This window comes from Phalacrocorax carbo, chromosome 1, assembly GCF_963921805.1.
Source record: "Phalacrocorax carbo chromosome 1, bPhaCar2.1, whole genome shotgun sequence".
Classification (NCBI taxonomy): Eukaryota; Metazoa; Chordata; class Aves; order Suliformes; family Phalacrocoracidae; genus Phalacrocorax; species Phalacrocorax carbo.
In genome coordinates, this window is record NC_087513.1 from 94379989 (window position 1) to 94400818 (window position 20830).

Sequence of the window (20830 nt, forward strand, 5' to 3'; positions counted from 1 at the left end):
GCCCTAACCCTTTGAATGCTAATGTTCTGTGTTTGAATTCCCTTCTGTGGTTGGCCTGTTTGATGAATAAATATGTACTTAGAAGCTTTCAGGGCCAGGAATGAAATAAGTAATTAATTAATTAACAAGTCCCCTTATTCCACACTTTCTTTCCACAAGAAACGTTTATATCCCTTGCATCAAGAAAGCTGCTTGAATCGACAACTTGCAAACACACCTTTCACCACGATGAGACAGGTCCCTACCCCACTGCAGTGGGGACTAAAACAGCTCATCAGCTTTAGCTTTTTTTTTTTTTTTTTTTTAAAATTCCCCCTTACGCTAGTTGTTCACATCACTCTAGAGGAAACGTTACAGCTGAGGGGAGAATGTGTCTGTCTGGTTTTAGTCTGACCATCTAATTCTCTATCCTCCACAGTCAGCAGTCAGCTGATCTGAAATTAGTTAATTCAACTTTCACTTTTTCCCCAGGAAACATGACTGAAGAAAGATCACAATGAATCATTTATTAGAGAAAGAACAGTAATAACTGCACAGCCTTTTTCATCCCACAGAATATGAGCTTATTCTGCAACCTCAAAGTCAATAGCACCTTTGACTTTGACGACTGAAAGATGAACATGGTTATTTTGATGGTGTATTAATAGTCAGCTCTAATGCACAAGGCCACCACCAGACGGTACATCAGAGGGAGAAGGGAACAACAAAAGAGGTCACTAAGACAACAGCCCAATCTTTACCCAAACTGACACATCTTCAGCATGCACAAGCAGAAGACAGAACCTCAATTTTTAAGATTTAATACAAAACTATTAAAGAAATAAAGCACCAAGTAACAAACGTACAGTATTTACTGTCTCTCAAAATTCGAAAAACTTGCCTCCCATAGCTACAATCTACATCCAAAACAACACAAATATACAGTAATAACTTCTGGAAAGCACCGTTAAATACTCCATATTTACACTGATATCATGGCACAGATTTGACTAAACATTCCTCTGTATTAGTCCCCATTGTTGCAAATTAAAGCAAAGCGGTATTTTTATTTCTACGCTCTGCCGTAGGCAAACTTTGAAAACAAGAATATGAATAAGATTCTGCCTTACCTGAAACTATTTGAAGATCACCTTTAATCATTCCCAAAACTGAAGAGCAAAGAAAGATTTTCCAAATGAAGCCAAACATACTTATTTGTGTAAAAAAAAAAAAAAAAAAGCAGTATGCAAGAAAAAGAGAAGAAAATCCCTTTTAGCAAAAGAGCTGTTGCCTTTAACGTATCCTTGAAACAACCAAGAGCATTACCCGTCTTGAAAATGTCTTGATGTCACATATAATTATCTTTGGAAAAAACATTAGGTAAAAAAAGCCAGCCAAGACATCCTGGGAATATTCTTTTCAAGGACAGTATTCCACTTTAGTGAAGAAACAAGAAAAGGTGATGGAAGTAAACTCCTTGGAGCTAGCAGATGGACTGAGACAATTTTTTAATTTTAATCTGGCCAGCTAAGCTCTTTACCAGAGCTTGTCATACCATTACCAGACAGTCCAAACAAGGACAGCACCTTTCACATTTAATTAACCATGTTTTTTCATTGGCCCTTCAATTTCTGCCCTTCTTTAAAATCTTGCTGACCACAAAACATCAGGGGGAGCATGCCAGCCTGGAGTGGAAGATCCCAGCGTGCTTGTCTTCTGCTTGTACAAATACACGTATCTAAAAATGCCCTGACTCGTTGAAACACCAATACATATGTAGGTAACACCTCAGCAGCCTTCCTGTAGGACTGTTTCTTCTGGTGACAGAGCTAATTCAGCCCTGCTGCCCGAGCCTGTGCTAAAGCAGAAAAGCTTGTGCTATTCCACCACTGTCCCTCGCATCCCAGAAGAAGTGCTTCCCCCACAGGTAACGCCAGGGAAAGTTGCGGTTCTTTCATCTCTGTTCAGGTATTATCTGACATGAGCATTAGGAACAAATTAGTACAGCTACCTGAAGAGATGATCAGCTAAGAACAGCTGCAGAAAGGACAGAGGGCAGGAAAGCAGCAGCAATCTCTGCTCCCCTCCTGTCCAGGGTCAGCTCATTGCGGAAGCGTGTATGGAAGCAGTCCTGCAATGGCAGACAGCGTTCGGATCGCTAGAAAAAACCCATCGCGGCTGTCTCCTGGGTGGTGTTAACTCAGGACTTGCTGTTACCGGGTTCAGATCAATCTGAGCAAACGGCTGCTTTGTCTGGAGTGACTATTTTTGGTAGTGGTTTTGCGTAAATATTTCAAAGCTGGATTCCCAAGGCTTCCCAGATGACAGTCTGCAGAGCATTTACAAAGAGCTCCTTAGGTATACAGTGCTGACTCCTCTCTTCTAGCTGCTCAGCTGAACTCCAACAACTCAGATCACGCTGGTAATTCCTGATATTACACAGAGGACACTCACAGGAATCAAATAAAGCCACCTTTGTTTTTTGGCTCTGTCTTCCGACATAGACTCCGGTAGGTATTTTTCAAAACAACAACGTATTTTCCCTTGGTTTTTCAACAAAGCTACTAAATTACACTTTAAGTTAAACCACTGAGCTGCTCCGACACTCCCAAACAGTTTTCTTAGAATCAGACATTTTGGATCTATCAAACCAGCAGCATTCACCTAGGTTGGTTCTGTCAAGCTAACTACAATACTGGCAGCAGCACCAAGTGCAATGCACCACACTGGAGCTGTAAATTGAACAATCCTGATGATATGAGGCACAAGAACAACACTACACTGGTGCTCATAAACTGTTTCAAAATCCTACTCTACCTCTCTAGGTAGACAGAGCAACTTCTGAGGCTAGCTCAGGTACCTTTATTACAATCCTGGATTCAACAACCCAGACCAGCCTTTTTTTTTTTAATCCTCTGCAGAGACTGGTGCTTTCAATGCCATGAATGCTTCAAGAATGCATGACAACTAATCCTTTTTGAGAGAAAATTCTCAGAATACACATGCTTCAGTGAGAGTATGAAACCCAATTAAAAGTTTTCCTGGAGAGCCTTCAGATTTATGGCATTGCTGTTTTTTTCACCAGCAAAGTACTTAAAGGCACTCAGAATGTGAATAGTGTAACTACCCGCTTTATATCTCTGTCAAAATCTGTTTCCTATGGTATGGCTATATATATATATATATATATAATATATATATTTTAAATTCAGTTTCACTGGTATTGGTTCAAGCTATCAATTCTAAATTCAACACTGATTTCAGCACTGAAATTTAGATTTGCAACAGCTGAATGTCTCCTACACTTACAGCAAAATGTGTAACTAAAAGCACAATCATAGAATCATAGAACCATAGAATGTCCTGAGTTGGAAGGGACCCACAAGGATCATCGAGTCCAGCTGTACAGGGCAACCCCAAAATTCACACCATGTGCCTGAGTGCGCTGTCCAAGTGCTTCCTGAATATCATCAGGCTTGGCTCCATGACTGCCTCCCTGGGGAGCCTGTTCCAGTGCTCCACCACCCTCTGGGGGAAGAACCTTTTCCTCATACCCACCCTAACCCTCCCCTGGCACATCTTCCTGCCATTCCCTCGGGTCCTGTCATCGGTCACCAGAGAGAAGAGATCAGCGTCTGCCCCTCCTCCTCCCCTTGTGAGGAAGCTGTAGGCCACCATGAGGTCTCCCCTTAGCCTCCTCTCCTCCAGGCTGAACAAGCCAAGTGACTTTAGCCACTCCTTGTACAGTTTCTCTTCTAAAACCTCCACCAACTTTGTGACCCTCCTCTGGAAGGAGGGCCTTGCTTTCAGTCTCCTTTTCATTCCTCCCTCATCACTCCTTCCTGCTTACAGGTCCTTAAAGTGTAAACTTCTACCTATGCATCTGATAATTCTCATAATTTAAAGTTTCTTAAAACAAGCAAAACAACTCTTGCAATAGTTTTCCAAAATAACCTTAGGAAATTAACTCCTCCCTTGATTTGTCTAAAGCTTTTACATTTGCATTAGAAGATACATAATTCTTTATTTCCAGCAGCCAAATTATATCTGTTCAAAGTGCTTAGAAAAAAGTATGCACTTGCAAGGGAAAAAAAGGGGAAGTACAACCCTAGGGATGTAACATGCCAAGGTCACATCAGTACTTCCAGAAACAAAAAGACAACTTTCTGAAAAGAAAGGACATGCACTTTCATTAGGCAGATGCCATTAAGCTGAAATATAGTCCTCTACAAGGTAATGGTCACTGCAATTCTGCTACAGCACTCATGCTGTTCTAAATGATTTCCTTGTTTTCAAATGCAATTTATTCAAAGAGCTAAAGCCACTTCTCTAGCTAAACAACACAAAATAAAGGTATGCTTCAGTGAAAATGCCTCTAATGAAGAGCCATATGATGGCTGACACTCCCTATCTCCAAGCTTACAGGGCTTAATACCAAGATTATAAATTGTCTCCTGTGAGTGGACTACAGCAACTGACTTTATGGCATTTGACAGAACTCACCAACGAAATTCCCCAATCAGTTTAGCTGAGAAAACTAGCTTAGACAAAACCTTTTCACTTGTTCAGTGTCTGTGGTTGCTGTGGCCAAGCATTTCACCATTAACACTTCTTACTTGTGCTCCCGGAGACTTCTCTGAGGAACTGTCTCCCAAGAAATAAGCGAGGTCTGAGGCTGTTCAGCCTTCCAGCTGAGCAAATTCAGCCCACCATAGCCTATCACACTGCCACTTCTTCCACCACATAGTGAAGTATTTAGAGGAGGAAAATCAGGAAGCAAGGTCAACCAAAATGATCTAACACTCCATTATCTACGCTGTCCTTGTAACGTAAGCCTATTCTCAGCATTCCTCCTTTTCTGAACTGTTGATCAGGTAAGCATCTCTTACCTTGCTCAGCAGTCAAAGGCGATCACGGTGCCTGTGCTTCATCTCTGAACAGCGTTTCCAAATTCAGTTTGGTTGGACAGAACTATTGCTGTTAGTCTTGGTTATTCACCCATTAACAGAAGCATTCTCAATCCCGAGACCTTCCAAGTCTCATTCTACAATTCTTGCTCTTCCATCTAGAAACCAGAGACTTTTTTTTTTTTTTGGGGGGGGGGGGGGGGGGGGGCATTGCCAGAAGCAACATTCTGTTTCCCTGTCACAATCAGAAGTGTCACTACCATGGCTTTTAAGTCTTTATTATTGTGCAAGGTGTAGTACTGAGTACTGCAAGCTCCTTTCAGGGTCAAATTCTAGGAGGCGTGTCCCAGAAAGGACAGACAGACTGCAATTAACCTATGCCTGCAATTCCAGAAGAAGTACACAGCAGTCCACAGATACTTCTAGAAGAGGACGCTTGCAGTTTCATGATTCACTTCTCCAGCCCTTGATGACAACTAGGGTCTTTTTCATATTTTGCCTGGAGATTTTACTTCAGGTTACTTCTCTTCCACCTTGTTTGTTGCATCATGCTTGCCAACAGTGCCTTAAGTGGATCTCCATGACTCATGGAAGCCAGTTTCTGGTCCCTCACAGCCAGAATGTAAGAGTTTCTTTTAAAGAAACTGATAGCTATATTTAACACTTGGAATACAATTAATTGCCTTTAAACCAAAGTTACACAGTGTAGGGTAAAGAGCCTTACAAAGATCGGTGTGCTTTGAAGTATCATGCCACTCCATTTCAGTTAAACAGGGATTAATACAGGCAACGGAGATGCAGGAGATGTGCAAAAAGGTCCCTGCATCAGCGTGGTGCCTTACATATGCTAGAAGTTACCTTTGGGGAGTTCTAGCAACTACAAAGGAAGCCCGAAGGTACCTGGAAAGTAACTTTCTTCCCACAGACGCCTCCTAGCATTCACGTCTGTTAAATGCAAATGGCTGGGAAGTGGTGGGTTGTGGCTGGTGGACCCAGGCATTTCCGAGGCTAGTCATTCAGGCTGTCAAGACTGTTAGTCTAATTGCAGCAAGCAATCACAAGGCTCTTCATTCAAAAAGCAGCCTTGCTTGCCACAAGAAGCTGTGAACTAGCTGCATGCCTTTATGAGGACTGAAGAACATATAATCACTTTGATACAAATTGGGTTAAGATACACATACTATGTATATACCTTAAAAGCAGTAAGATGGCCTATCTTACCGGCTTAGCTCACTGGCTGCTGGTGGCAGCTGGAAAAAGAACGGTAACAATCACATTCAGCAACTTCTGGAGATAATTTTAATATCAAATGTATTGGCATCCTCATAGCACATATCTAAAACCTACAAAGGCAATCCTTCAATGTTATAAAACCAATTTAGAAAAGTTTTTACATGACTTTTGCTTTTAAGTATCTATAAACCAGTCGATCTTAAAAAGAACAAATTACTTCATGACAAAAACTAACTTTACCATAAGAAAAAGCCCGAACTATTTGTTGCAAGGAAACATTGAAAATATGCATCAATTAAAAAGATGTAGAGAAAGGGCACACATTTCTGCATTTCATCTTTCATCTTACAATAAATATACAGATTATCCCTCTAAGTAATGCTGATGTTGTGATTTAGGTGACGAAAGCCACAAAACCTCTGGGATGAGGGGACAGTTTTTGGTGACGGGGTAGTGACAAACCCTAGAATTAAAGCAGAAACAAAGACAAAAACTACACAGTAATTGCACTAGGCTGATCACAGCTATACAAAAGGTAACTGCGCTCAGCAAATTACTTTGTTCTAAAGTTGCCTCTCTTCTTCAGAAAGAACGCTTCCTGGTTGGAGAAACAATGGTGGGGGACTTTTTGGGATGACTGTACAGAACCTGAAGTAGTAACTGCATTTTCGAAACGCTAGCTTTCAGAGTTGTCTTGAGGGAAGGAGCCCTGAGAATTCTGTGATGCCACGAAGATGTGAACATCTTTGGGTTGCCCTCAATTTTTAACTCTCTAGCCTACTTCCAGCTTTAAGAGCTCTGGTTTTGTAGATACATTTATGACACACAGGTGGTTAATCTGACACACAGTCCTTCTAAAGGGTGTGATGACATTAAGTTTACTTACAGTGGGGAACAGGAGAAAGTATCCTCTTAAGACAGTCACCTTCTATCGTGCAGTAACTACAGGAAGTGTGCAACACGTCAAAACATTACTGAAGTTTTATGTGATTGCTTTTTGAGGAAAAACTAAATAAATAAATATTAAGACAACAATGAATTTGTGCTATTTATCAAATCAATTCTGAGTTCAAACACTCAAATATTCAGGCATCTTTACTCATGTCTCCTGTGCAAAGCATAAATCCTGTTCGTCTTATATGTAAATTGCATCTCTAAAAGACATATTATATATAACATAATGACCTTTTTGAAGGAAAGGGGCCTTATTTTTCATTAAAACACCTCCAGCTTTGAGGTTGTTGAGCCACAACCTGCTTGCCTTTATAACGCAAGCAATGCCGGAAGATTCACAGGTATAACTCCCAAAAATAAGGCAAATAGGATTTAAAATCTACTGCCTATGCATATTGTATTAGCGTGTACTTTGAGAGCAAGGTTTCTTCTAAAATCTGAAAACAATTCATAAACAATACTTTAAGATATCTGCTCTCAACTTTAAAAACTTTCAGTGGTCACTCTCAAGCAAATATCTTCCACTCACGGAAATAAATTTTTATGATGAAAATGCTGGGGGGGGGGTGTCAAAACTCAGCAGCCTCCAATCTTGGCAGACTTTTCTGACACATGCAGACTATTTCTGTATATAACCAGAAACAAAAAAACACACACATCTCTACAGAGAGTCAATATTAGATCCTTAAAACAATACACAGTATTCATTGTATTTGTATGAGCTGCAAAATCAAGAGACACACAGCGTAGGGTCAAAATCCTGTCTTCAGGCCTGACTCCTACATGATCATCCACGTTTATATAGAAGTGTAAAGACCAGGCTCCAAAAGATGACAATATTTTTACATCCTTGTGGCACGTACCTGTATGCAGCTTTCATATTCCAAGTAAAGAATCAATTAGTAATCCATATGTATTAGTTTTAACTTACATATTTACACTCTTATCTACAACCTTCTCCTCTTCCCCCCACAATTGCATTCTATGACCATAGAACCCAAATGAAAAAAATTCTTTAAATAAATACACAGTGAACAAACAAAATACTTCTCGTGGTTTTTTTGTTTTTTTTTTTCTCCTTCGTTGCAAGGCAGAAAGAGCCCAAATGCTGCTAAGCAGAGTTCCAGTTACTTTATACACCAATGTTCTTTGCCAGGTCTGGCTTATTAGATTTATTAGCTGCTGCTGCCACTATGCTGTTGAAAGTGCAGTTGCAAGATCAGGTCTCGAATTTCTTCTCTTTTGCTTCTGATCAACTGACGAGGGAACCACTTCTCCAGCTGCAGCGGCTCTTCAAAGTTAACTATGGGATTCTGGTAACAGAAAAAGGAATATTTACAGCATGAATTTCCTAAAGCAACCTTTGAAAAGAATTTAAAACCCTTCCATTACCGCTAAGACCAAGAAGGCACAAACAAGTTTCCATGAGACAGTGACAGGCTTCAAAGTCAAATTCCAGTTCCCCTGTGGTAATCACATATATACATACCCTTCCCACAAGCTACTCATGGTAAACACCAAACAGATTATCACCACTTCTCTTAAAGATACATCAGTATAAGCACATATTCAAGGCAGATTCCAAGTACTATGATACAATTAGACATACTCTTGATACCTAGCAAGGGACAGATGCACTTTGGTCACAAAACACACACATGCAATCACACTATAGGGCAGGATCAAGCATACAGCACTTAAGGACGACGAGGCTTTGTTGCCACGGGCATGTGTTTTTCTGTCATGAGCTGGTCTGTCTGCTAGAAGACAATAAAAAAAAAACCAACAAACAAGAACAATGCTAGTAGTTTTAGCAGGACATGAGAGGGGAGAATTCAGAACAAGAGAGGATAGCAAATTGAAATGGCTGAGAGATGTTGGCAGGTTTGGCAGCAAGACCACAACACCACATCTGATCTGCCAAAGTCAATTTTTTCCCCTCTTTCCCTCTTCATTCCTTTGTCATGCTTGTATTTTACTTTCACAAAAAGTGAAAAAAAGAAAAGTGAAAAATACATCACGATTTGTGGTCCATGAGCGCTGGTATGTTTAGGACAAATTATGACCATCTTGTCCTGACCTTGCTTCTGCAAGCAGAACATGATCCCACTGTTAGAGAATGAGCAGTTCAAAAGCATTGGTAAAGAATTTAATTTTCCACCTACACAAGAGCTCAACTCATCTATCACTTAATCATAGAATGGCTGAGGTTGGAAGGTACCTCTGGAAGTCATCCAGTCCAAACACCCTGCTCAAGTAGGGCCACCTACAGTCAGTTGCCAGGACCAGGTCCAGACAGCTTTTGAGTATCTCCAAGGAGGGACACTCCACAAGATCTCTTGGGGAAACTGTACAAGCACGTGGTCATCCTCACAGTTAAAAAAAAAAAAAAGGCTTTGCCTTACATCCAGGGGGAACCTCCTGTGCTTCAATTTGCAGCCATTGCCTCTTGTCCTGTCACTGGCCACCACTGAAGAGAGGACTCTGTCCATTTTGCACCCTCCCTTCAGATATTTGTATGCATTGATAGGACCCCCCTGAGCCTTCTCTGAGTGTCCCAGCTCTCTCAAATTTTCCTCACAGGAGAAATGCTCCACTACTTAATCATCTTTGTGACCCTTTGCTGGACTTGCTCCAATAGCACCATCTCTCTCTTGTACTATCACCAGGGTCCCTGCCCTGTTCAGCAGTCAGCCCACATCTTCCCTACTCTCCCTTCTGCTGCTTACCTAATTATAGAAGACCTTCTTGTTACCTTTGACATCCCCTCACCAGATTAAACTCCAGATGGGTTTGCCTTTCTGAATTACATCTTTGAATGCTTGGACAGTGTCTCTATATTCCTCCCAGATTACTTGTCCCCTCTTCTGTCTTCTGTATACTTCCTTTTTGTGTTTGAGTTTCACCAGGAGCTGATCATCCACCCATGCAGGCCTCCTGGCATCTTTGCTTGACTTCCTGCTTGTTTGGATGAACTGTTCTTCAGCTTGCAGGTGGTGTTCCTTGAATATCAACCAGTCTTCTTGGACCCCTCTTCCCTCCCGGGCCTTATCTGATAGAATCCTTCCAAGCAGATCCCTGAAGAGGCCAAAGTCCAGGCTTGTGATCTTGCTTTTTGCCCTGGTCCGTCCTCTCATGATCCTGAAACTCCATCATCTTATGGTCACTGCAGCCCAGGCTGCCTTTGACCTTTACATACCCAACCAGACCTTCCTTGCTTGTGAGTACGCTGTCCAGCAGAGCACCTCTCCTCATTGGCTCCTCTATCACTTGGGTCAGGAAGCTGTCATCGTTGCTTTCTAGGAACCTCCTGGATTGCTTATGTCCTTCCATGTTGTCCCTCCAGCAGATGTCAGAGTAGTTAAAGTCCCACACAAGGACTAGGGTCTGTGAATGTGAGGCTCCTTCTAGCTGTCTGCAGAAGGCCTCATCCACTTATTCTTCCTGATCAGGTGGCCTGCAGCAGATGCCCACTATTATGTCAGCCATATTATAGTCCGCTCTTTAATCACTACCCATAAGCTCTCGCTTGCCTCCTCATCCAACCCTAGGCAAAGCTCTGTGCATTCCAGCTGCTCTCTCACATAAAGGGCAGCTGTACCTCCTTGTCTTCCCTCCTTGTCCTTCCTAAAGAGCTGGTATCCATCCACGACAGTGCTCCAGCCATGTGAGCTACACCACGTCCCCGTGATCTCAACGAGATCATAGCCCGGCAACTGCACACATATCTCTAATTTCTCACATTTATTTGTCATGCTGTGTGCATTACGGTAGAGACGCTCTGCAATCGCAATCTGTTCTACTACAGAAGAAAAATCTGTCTGCTGGCCAAGGACCCACACACAGGACTCTCAGAATGTGTACCACATGTGTAAGCATCAAACAAGCAGAGCCATTCAAAGGACAGAGCAAGAGAGCAGTGCCCTGTATCAGGGGGAGGAACAGCTGCGGACACCCTAAAAGACAATGCCTGAAGCCCAGCACCTGCAGATGTTTAGAGGTATGTGCTGAACAGGAAAGAGAGGCTCTTTTAGCTCTGTGCATTCCTTTTTAAGGATCCCCCCTTCCCTGCAGAGAGAAGCTGCTTCCTACAGAGCCACTCAAAGGCCAATGCACAAGCTGACCAAGGTTTGAGAGGCTACAAGAAGAGACGTACACAGAAGATGCCCTTATAATATCTGTAGGCCAGAAACGTGTAAACTGAACAGACTCCAAATACACCCAAATAGTTAGGGATACTGAATGTGTCAATGTAAAAGCAACACACCCAGATTAGAAACTGTGCTCCAGAAACAAAGACCCCTGCCACTACTTGAAGAATGGGTTTCACCTCCTCTTCCTCAAATGGCTGTGATGCTTTTAGAGGTTGAGCATCACTGGCTTTTGTGTTTGGCTATTTCCATCAGATGTAGGCTTTTGGATTTAAGGTGATTTTTGGGGAAAGGGGAAGGTAGTTTGTACTCAAAGTTTGTACTTATACTCCATTTGTACCTCGAAGAAACTCTCTACATATTGCAGCAAATAGACCCCACAATCACTGGTGTTATCTTGTTTAGGCACCCTGGGACACAGGTCAATCATAGTTGATTTATTGAAAACTCGATGCGTTTTTCGTTTAGCTTCCCATTCCACTTCAAGGTACCTACAAAAGAAAGCAAGCAAACAGATTAAATAATTGAGAAAACTCCCAAGCTCAATGCATTTTGGGATACTACTCAATATTGTTCTGGAGCTGGCCAAAAAGCTAAAATAGCTTTAACCAATTTCTGTCACAGAATCTGACAAAGAAATTCATACAAGGAAAACGATTTCCACTACCCAATATTCTACCACACTCAGAGACATCTCTACCACATAATATGCAATATATGAAACAAAGATGCACAACGTTATTTAAAAACAAAGTAATTTGTGCTGAGTTTCTTCAAGCTATTAGGATATCAGGACATTTTTAAACCTTAACTAAAGGAAGAACTGAAGTAGTCTTTCCTGGCTATCACACAGATTTTTCCTGAGTTCATTCTAATGGGCCAGCAGTAGCTTTCTAACCTAAGCAAACTATTTAAAAACCCCTTCAATTCACCTTATGAACAACTTCAGTTACAATCTCACCAATATAACCCTTGCAACCTACGAGTGTGCAAGGCATACAAAGACTTGTTAAAAGCCTTAAGGGATCACTTCTTTAATGACTATGACGTATTTGTTACGAGGCTTTTCTGTTGTTCTTGTGCTTCAGTAGCAACTCACTGACCCCACATTCCGGGCCGGCCACTGATTCTGAAGATCGGATTGAAAGCATAAGGGTCTGATTTTCAAAGGCAACAGTTACCTATATTTTGCTGACTTCACTCAGAGTTGCAAAGATTCAGAGCTTGTGCAAAATCAGACATAAGGTCTGACTCAATGTATATGTTTTTAATTCCCTAAAGTCAGACCTTGTGTCTGATTTCTAAAAGCCCCAACCAAGTCCTTGCAATTCTGAGAATAAAAATACATGTAACACCCAAAACACCTTTGAGGAAAATGGCAACTGTGAAAAGGCAGCAAACATGAAACAATTCAAAGATGAAGAGAGAGTTCAGTGAAACACATTCCCTAGAAACTGCAAGAACCTACGACTGTAGACTTGAAAATGAATTTGTTTGAGCCTGACCACTGCCCAAAAACACAACAAAAATGAACTCAAGAAAAGAAGAGGTCACGGAACCCCTGCATCAGTTTCCTTAAACTTCTGCTTTCAGGGTCTAACTGCAAACTGAAGGAATAAGAGGTCTGCTTCCCAAACTCCCCTGATCTTGCAACTCCATAAATCACCTCTCTGTTTTCTGACTTTTCTTGACAGCTCTCTGAACTTCAGGAAAGCACCCTCTTTGGAATATCAACCCCAGGAATAGCTCAAAGCATAGAGCACTAAGTTAATACATCCCACAGAGATTTAAAAAAGGGGGGAAAAATTGCTATTTCATTCTTCCTCTCAAGACACACATGTTGGGGAACCCTCTCTATCTAAGGAAAAGATGGTTTCACAAAAATTTCTGACTCTTACCTAACCCTCACACAGTATTTTGAAGAATTTACTTTTACAAGGACGTACTATTTGTTTTACAGATTTTTGTTCCTTTCAGTAAAGTGGATACAAGAGAACAAAAAGAACAATTCTGTTTACCTTCAATTATTTAATATTAGCAACTTTTTTAGAAATTCGTTGATAGATGTTGAAGTCATTAGGAGTGTGTAGAAGTACTGAAAGTTTGAAGACATTCTTCTATACTTACATATTTATCACATAAAAGACTGAATATATTTTTACTCTCTTTTCAAAACCAATAATACCATTCTGATACAACTGTACTGACACATCAAGCTTTCAGACAACTTCAGGCTAGTTTCTACTTTTTTTGGACATAGATAGGAGTGGATTTAACATTAATTCTGTAAGCTCCATCAAAAAAATTAATGATCAGCCCTTTGAAATATAAATGATTAATTTTCCAAAGTATTCATTTTAAAGGATCTGTTTTCCTACCCTTAAAAACACCCTCCATTACTGAACCAGAAGGGATTAAAAAACCCAAACAAACCCGAACTCCCCTCTACTTTTAATTTAATCTTTTTTTTTTTCATTTCAAAAAGACTGTCCAGTTTACAATTTTTGCGTTATAGCTGGGCTGCGGAACAAAGACAGGCCTTTCACACAAGCCGCTGTATTGCTATTACAATTTTCTTCATTGTGGCTCTTTAAGGATTTTCCTTTAGCATTAGAGATGTACGCCTTTATAGAGAAAAGTATTTTAAACATAAAATATGACCAACAGCATCTCTTTCTAATATACAGAAACTGTAGTTACTTACTCTCTTAAAACCTGAACTGTTTTCTGCACAGAACCAGCTTTCAAAGAATCTAAGATGAGTATACAAGGCCTGTATGCAACAAAAAAAAACAAACAAATCATTGCAGTCTTTCATTACCAACATTACTGAAGCAAGCATTTTGTTTGAATACAGCTTGAAAAGAGCATCAATATCTGAACAAACATGAAAAAATGGACACATTCCTACAGCTGTGGCTTTATGACAAATAACTGAATGACTGCAGAACTTCATATAACTTAATGATACAATATGAAAACAGAAACGTACCTTTTACAAATCTGGCTGTTGGAATTACTTAGGGAGATCTGGGACAAGAGAAAATAAAAATAACCTTTAAAAACCCACAACAATTATAAACTCAAATGTCCTCACAGATTTAATGGTAAAGCCAGAGAAGCTCCTACTTCAGAATGGAAGAAACCAATAAAATAATTTTTTAAAACATGTGAAAGCATAGTATAGGCAAGATAGGTAGGCAAAGAAGGACTTTAGGTTAATTCTAAGTGCCTTGCACATGCCACAGGCCACACAAACGTCGACAGCTGCTGCAAAAAAGATGATGCAAAATCACTTGGTCAAGTCTCAGAGCCTTCAGAAATAGACTGATACATGTTTCCTCTGTCAGTACAAAAAGGCACTTACTTTAGAAATACCTGAATCCAGGACTGAAGCAGAAGTAGCAATTTCATTGCCACCTAGTACAAAAGAATAAATTTAAAAGTCTTAAGAAATTATTTCCTAACAGAAATATTTTCATTTTCAAATTCATGACTATTAATAGTCAAAATTCAGCAATGAAGTATGAACTAATTTTGCTTCCCCTCTGAACGTTCAAAATAGCAGAGTTACTGAGGGCCTTCCTTCCTGATAAAATTATTACTGAAATCCAAAAACTTTCCACTCATGATGGGATCTGAACCACTGATTTTACGTATCCCTTCCAATATTTTCCAGAGCTGCAGACAAGAATGCAGCACAGTCCTTGCTATGCATGGTAATACAAAAACACATTACATCAATCTTGACATATAAGATACTTTTTAAGACACCATCTCTCTCCTTCAAGAATTAAGATGCTGCTAGAACTGTGTACGCTTGACAATTTTCTTCTAGACTACCTACCTTTTGAGAATAAACTTCTGTTAGCATCCATTTCTTCTTCGTCCTTGCAGTTACCAGGAAAGGCCAACACTGAATCAGTTCTAGTGTTCTCACTCTCTGACCGAAGTGAAGATTGTTGACGCTGGTGATATAATGGATTCTGCTGGGGACACTCCTCATACACAGCTTCTTCTAACCAAGGAAAACAGATAACTGCAATGTACCAATGAGACCTGCCCAGCAGTGGGGAGAGGGGAGGAAAAAAAAAAAAATGTCAAAACTGTAACATTTGGTTCTGAAAAGGATAAGAAAAGTTTTTCTAACATTGAGACCTCATGGACAACCGTTCAATGACACATAACCATCGTTGCCATGTTCCTTCATAGCATCTTGTACTAATCCTCTCACTCATTTTTTCCTTGCATTGTGGTGTAACTGCAAAAGTAAGTATCAATTGCTTAAAAAAAAAAAACCCCAATAAACCCACCACAGCAATTATTCAGTTTCTCACCACCCATCCCACACTGTAAAAAAGGAAAAAAATAGTAAGAAAATAATCTGAGATGGTGATCCCAGTTTTGAATATAGCTGAGCATATGACACACCTCTAGCCTTATTTCTTTCTACAGCTGTTTTGCACAGGTGACTCTCAATGACTTCAGTTTTACTGGAGTTTCCACACAGAGGTCAGTTATTCAACTAGGCCAAGGCACAGACCATGAAGTACTACTCCTGATCCATTAACACTATGAGTTGCTGTGATTTTTAAATAGAAATATTACTTAAGCACACAGGAATCATCATGCCACACAAATTATTTTGAAAAATACTTAAATGCAATTTTCATTAAAACAAAAACCAGTGATGCAGACTTTACTGAAGACAACTAAATAAAAAGTTTAACTTTTGAAAAGACTAAAAATTACTCATTCCACACCTGTTACCTCTTCAAAATCTAATGCATTTATTTCCAATGATCCAAGCTTACAGCCATCAATCTTTTTATCACCACAACGTTCAAATATTTAGATCTTTAAATATCAGAAACTGTCTAAAACGTAGACTTACTCCTCATTCACAGGAACAAAGATATAATCTTTACTGAAGATGTTTATATGACGAGTCCATGTTCTTACTCTTCTATGTCTTCTCTGTGCCACTCTGCAGAAACCAAACGACAATTGTTGTTCGGATTTGTTCTTTTTAGTTAAAGCAAGATATAGGGATTAGTATTCCTACATCTTCCCCATCCCTCAATGGGTTTTTCATTTACTCTTGAAATTTGCCTGACAGAAAAAAAACAAAAAATCAGCACACCACGAAGTCCAAGTGACTAACAACCCATTTCCAAACCATCTTAAACTCTTCTGGAAAAATCATCATCCATATATTTGAAAGGATTTCTTGCAGTTATTTGTCTAGTAATTATTATTTACTATACTAAATGCAAAAATCTCAATTAAATCCCAGCCAGTGTAAAAAATCCACAATACCACTTTTGAAGACCTGCCTAAACCACCTTATCTTTTGAAGGAAAAAGCTAAATGCCTTGCATAGGGTCATGCAACACACCTGCAGCAAAGCCAGAATTGAAACAGATCCCCTCCAGTCCTGAGCTTTAAATGCTGGAGCACATTTTATTTCCAGTCCTACAGACAAAGTATGAGGACAGGATACTAGGAGAATAAGAATAATTTGAGAAGAAACCTAAATTTAGATTTTCAATTTTCTTAGTTTGCACAAGTTGAAACAGAAACCATAGATTCATAGAACCTTACTCCAATATGATCTGAAAGCAAAATTCACTCTACTGGGGAGACAACCCTATTACCATTCTGATTCCATCCCGATCTTTGATCGCGAAACATAACTTCGCTGTAGGAGGAACGGGAGAAAAGGAGTGAGGAATGGAAACCAAGCGGCTGTGGGACTCTGCATGGGCCAGCATTAAGTGAAGACTTTCTGCAAACTTCCTCTGCTACAGGACTCAAGAAGCACTGGGAACTTAAAAGGGGAAGGCATGTTTGCAGCCTGGGAAAGCACTTGTAGAAGGAGCTTTCTCAATCTACTGGTTAAGCAGTGTAAAGAAAGAGAAGCAATGTGTCTTTAAGTTAAGTAGCTACATAAAATTGAGGCTAATTTCATTTACAACAGTACAGAGCCCAATTTTCCACTATCCATTTATTAAAAAACCCCACAGAAACAAATAAAGAAAACCAAAACTACTTGTAATCATAAAGTAAGCATCTAAGCCCAAACACAAAACTAGAATTTCCAAAGCTATCTCCTGATCTGGATCAGCTACAGTCCTTGAAATATGGTGAATTAAGAGTGCCATTCTAGTTCCTCAAGCAGGTTATGAACAGTCCTGCCTTGTAAAAGGAATCAGATCAAGGCACAACAGTATTCTTAACATGGATAATTTAGTCTCCACCTCAGAACATTCAGGGTCAGAAGACAGAAGAATAATAGAAGACATTCTCTCAAGCACAGCTCCTGCAATTTGAGACATCTTTGAAAATATTACAGAAGTTGCATTTTTTTCCCCCTTCACCATAGCTTTCACCCGCTAGTGACTGTAACAAACAAGATGGCATAGCTCTTTGTGCCAGTGGCCTCATTTGCCAGTACAATGAAAAACCTGGGGACTTCATGGATAACCGAAGAAAAATCACTTGAGAGAAATAAAAAAAACCCAAACAACTTCGATAAGCTGAATGATGAAAACTGAATGAAAGTTGCTGGTAGATCATCACTTAAGTGATGTGGCAGGGCAAGCTCCACTCTCAGACATCAGCGTGGAGATGGAACAGAAAGTGTGCTAGGGATGGTCCTACCCTTTATATACTTAGCAGGACACACAAAGTGATACAGCGCTCTTGAGCTCTTAATGATACCTTTTTGTGAAACTCTCCAATTCCAGTGCGCTCATGCACTTAAGAACAAATGTGTAAACCTGGTGTGTAAAAAAATTTCTTACTAAAAATTTGGACAATAATTTATTACCAATATGTAAAAAGAAATTTCTTAAAATGATGCATATCTTGCAAAACTCTGAGTTTATCATTAAAAGATCAAAATACATAAATAATTGTCTGAAGTAAAGCTTCAGATAAAGTTGGAGAAAAGTGATAAAATTTGCATTCATATTCAGTATGAATCACACGTAGATTTCAAATGAAAAACACCACTATACTTAGATTGTGAGTTACAACTTTTAACGACTAATCCTTTGGGGAACACAGATTACTATTTTATGTGCTGTATTAGGAGATGATCCACAGAACTTCCAGTGGCATCAATAGATAGCTTACTTCTGGTCATGATGGCATCTGAAATGAACTTACGAAACATTGAGATCCCCCTCAGAGTTTTTTTCTGTCCTGGTCAGGCACTTATAGAAGAAACTACTAAAAATGTGTGTACGATCAGCGAGATGTTTTGGCGCCTTCTCCAACAAGAGGTATCTACCAAAGGAAAAAGAAGGAAATTATTAAATTCCTTTTCTAGAAAGTACCATTACCAATAAAAAAGGACAATTATTTTAATGACTTATGCTCAGTTGCCTTCACAGCCCCTAATCATGCCAAACTTTTCTCTCTATTCTATTTTCAATATGCACATGGGTGGACATCAGAGTATATGAAAGCCAAGCAACTACTAAGAATGCAGTTTTTTTAATCTCAGATTTGTGTTCCAGTGTTTAGGCTTCTGGATTTATTTTTAGAGTTAGGTTTCTAGCCCTTGCAATTAAGACAGGCTTGAAAACCTAACCAAGTTTAACTCTATGGAATGTTGCACTCACACGTATACAAAAAGCACAGAAGAGTTCGGTACTATAAAGTGTCCATTTTACTTCTTCAGGTTACGCATCTGAAAGTTAAGACAAATATTCTACAGGTACTCATTCTGTATGATTTTACGGTTGATCATTTTACTATAAACATCAGCTTGAGTGTTTATTCTGTCATCCTAGAAGGCCAAAGCTCTCATAATTGCAGTCATCCTACACAAGGCGCCTCCAGCTTCACATGATGGCTTGGACAACACAGTCATACATGACACAGCTTGCAACACAATGAAAACAGAATGTGGGAAGTCTAACAAATTTAAAAAGCAGAGGGGCTTCTGCAATGATTACATTGAATTCCTTTCTTCAGACCTTCCTTTTCTGGCAACATGAAGCTGCAGCTATTGGGAGGACCACGCCACATTATTTATTTCTAGTTTAGAACAAAATACAGGTGGCTGTGCTGTAAAACCACATTGAAACACTCTGGTACACGTTCCCTTTCCCACTTCTCTAGACAAGAAGTTTTAACTGGCTTCCTTTGCTCACAGTTACCGCAGCCATGCTAGATGCCAAGCAAAGTGGAATTCATACAGACAACCCTCCAAAGGGCAAGAATTCTGCTTAGGTTTAAGTCAGCACAGGGAAAATAAAGCTCAGGTTTAGGGAATGGTGGCCCACAATACTGGTTCTGGAAAACTTGCTTTCACAAGCAACTTCAGCAGGATGACATGAAGCAGGTAAGCCAAGCACAACTTCCTCACGAAGTATTAGCTGTGTTCCTTTCTGCAGGAGCTGTACCTGAGAAGAATTCCTGAATTCTTGCACAGAACAGCAGAGGATGCTCCACTTCATGCAGACTTCATAAACAAACTACCTAGTACAGACCCTCTACTTTGTTCAACTGCCTGCTTAAAACTGCTCAGCACTTTCCATTCTGTGAGGTCACCAAAAGGCTTTTTTCCCCTCAGCTATTCTGTCTGGGATGCATCACAGCCCTTTAGAGGGACAAGAAGAAAAAAAGTGAAACCGCTAAGACTACATAAAAGCTTTAATAAAGCCCAACTTACAAATTCATCATACTGTTACTTCTGAAACTGTTGCATCATATTTAGTGACAAACGTTTACATTAACATTCAAGTCCAGATCAGGTCCCAGAAAGAAGGGTCCAGTTAAGGCTGTGATTACTTACTTAAGATAGAAATCAATGATGACATCATTGAGAAACTCTCCATATTCTAAGCACTCTAGGTCTTCTCTTGTGACTCCCAGTCCTCCTTTTGCAGGTGGGGGTGGATAAACAATTAAACTAGAAAACACATATCATGTTACAACAGTGACAAACTGTTTTACATGACATTCTTCTTAATACGGCTGTTCCACCTACAGAAGATCTTCTAGAAAACCTGTTAAAAGTGGTAGTTCTCAAAACTGTTGACTAACTCAAAAGTCCTTTACCATTTCCTTCTCCAATAGTTCAGTGTTATAAAAGAAACACGCACCCCACTGCACACTGAAATATTAAGAAAGTTTCTGAAGAGGAGATTTTTTTTAACCTTCATTTTGGTTTTCTATTTTTAATAAAATTGGCAAATGGCTATATAAAATGGGAAGAAATACTAGGGACATATTCTCAAATGGTATGAATGAACACTGATTTTCTATTAAGACTCCAATAAGGACTCCCACATTTCCAAGCAGGAAACTTGGGTTTACTGTGCCACCACACGGCATATGTACTTTAAGCTGTTTGAAACTACCCAAGTTACTTATAATGGTAATATTTTAAATGTATTTAAAAAGCTTTAGATTAATGACTATGTTACTTAAGCAAAACCATGAACTGAGCATTTTTGCTGTTGTGGAAACAAAACCAACTGCCATACTGTCAGTAAAAACAGTGATGGCAAAGGGCAAGAGCTCTTAAGAGCTATTTACTTCGCTAATGCTTGCCGTACAAGAAGTATGACGACTAACAGGCTAGTGCAG

At 39.8% G+C, this 20830-nt stretch overlaps 2 protein-coding genes across 22 annotated transcripts in view; both read right to left on the reverse strand.

Annotated features, from left to right (window-relative positions):
• Positions 1-2454, reverse strand: part of IMPG2 (interphotoreceptor matrix proteoglycan 2) — a 61935-nt gene extending 59481 nt beyond the window's left edge. Inside the window, exon 1 of the mRNA XM_064467460.1 lies at positions 1110-2454. Within this exon, the coding sequence (XP_064323530.1) occupies positions 1110-1188 (79 nt within the window). The 5' untranslated portion in view covers positions 1189-2454. The remainder of the gene's footprint in view (positions 1-1109) is intronic.
• A 3717-nt stretch (positions 2455-6171) lies between these two features.
• The window catches only part of SENP7 (SUMO specific peptidase 7), a 45310-nt gene continuing 30651 nt past the window's right edge, over positions 6172-20830 (reverse strand). For 19 of the 21 annotated variants that reach the window (XM_064467533.1, XM_064467538.1, XM_064467501.1 and 16 more), the window contains 9 exons: positions 20034-20150; positions 18398-18517; positions 16119-16211; positions 15072-15283; positions 14592-14644; positions 14217-14254; positions 13929-13997; positions 11565-11715; positions 6172-8386 (listed from right to left, as the gene is read on the reverse strand). In XM_064467533.1, coding sequence (XP_064323603.1) covers positions 8249-8386; positions 11565-11715; positions 13929-13997; positions 14217-14254; positions 14592-14644; positions 15072-15283; positions 16119-16211; positions 18398-18517; positions 20034-20150 — 991 coding nt within the window. In that variant the 3' untranslated portion in view covers positions 6172-8248. Of the gene's footprint in view, positions 8387-11564; positions 11716-13928; positions 13998-14216; positions 14255-14591; positions 14645-15071; positions 15284-16118; positions 16212-18397; positions 18518-20033; positions 20151-20830 lie in introns of those variants that run through there. The other 2 variants (XM_064467581.1, XM_064467637.1) reach the window with 2 other exon arrangements.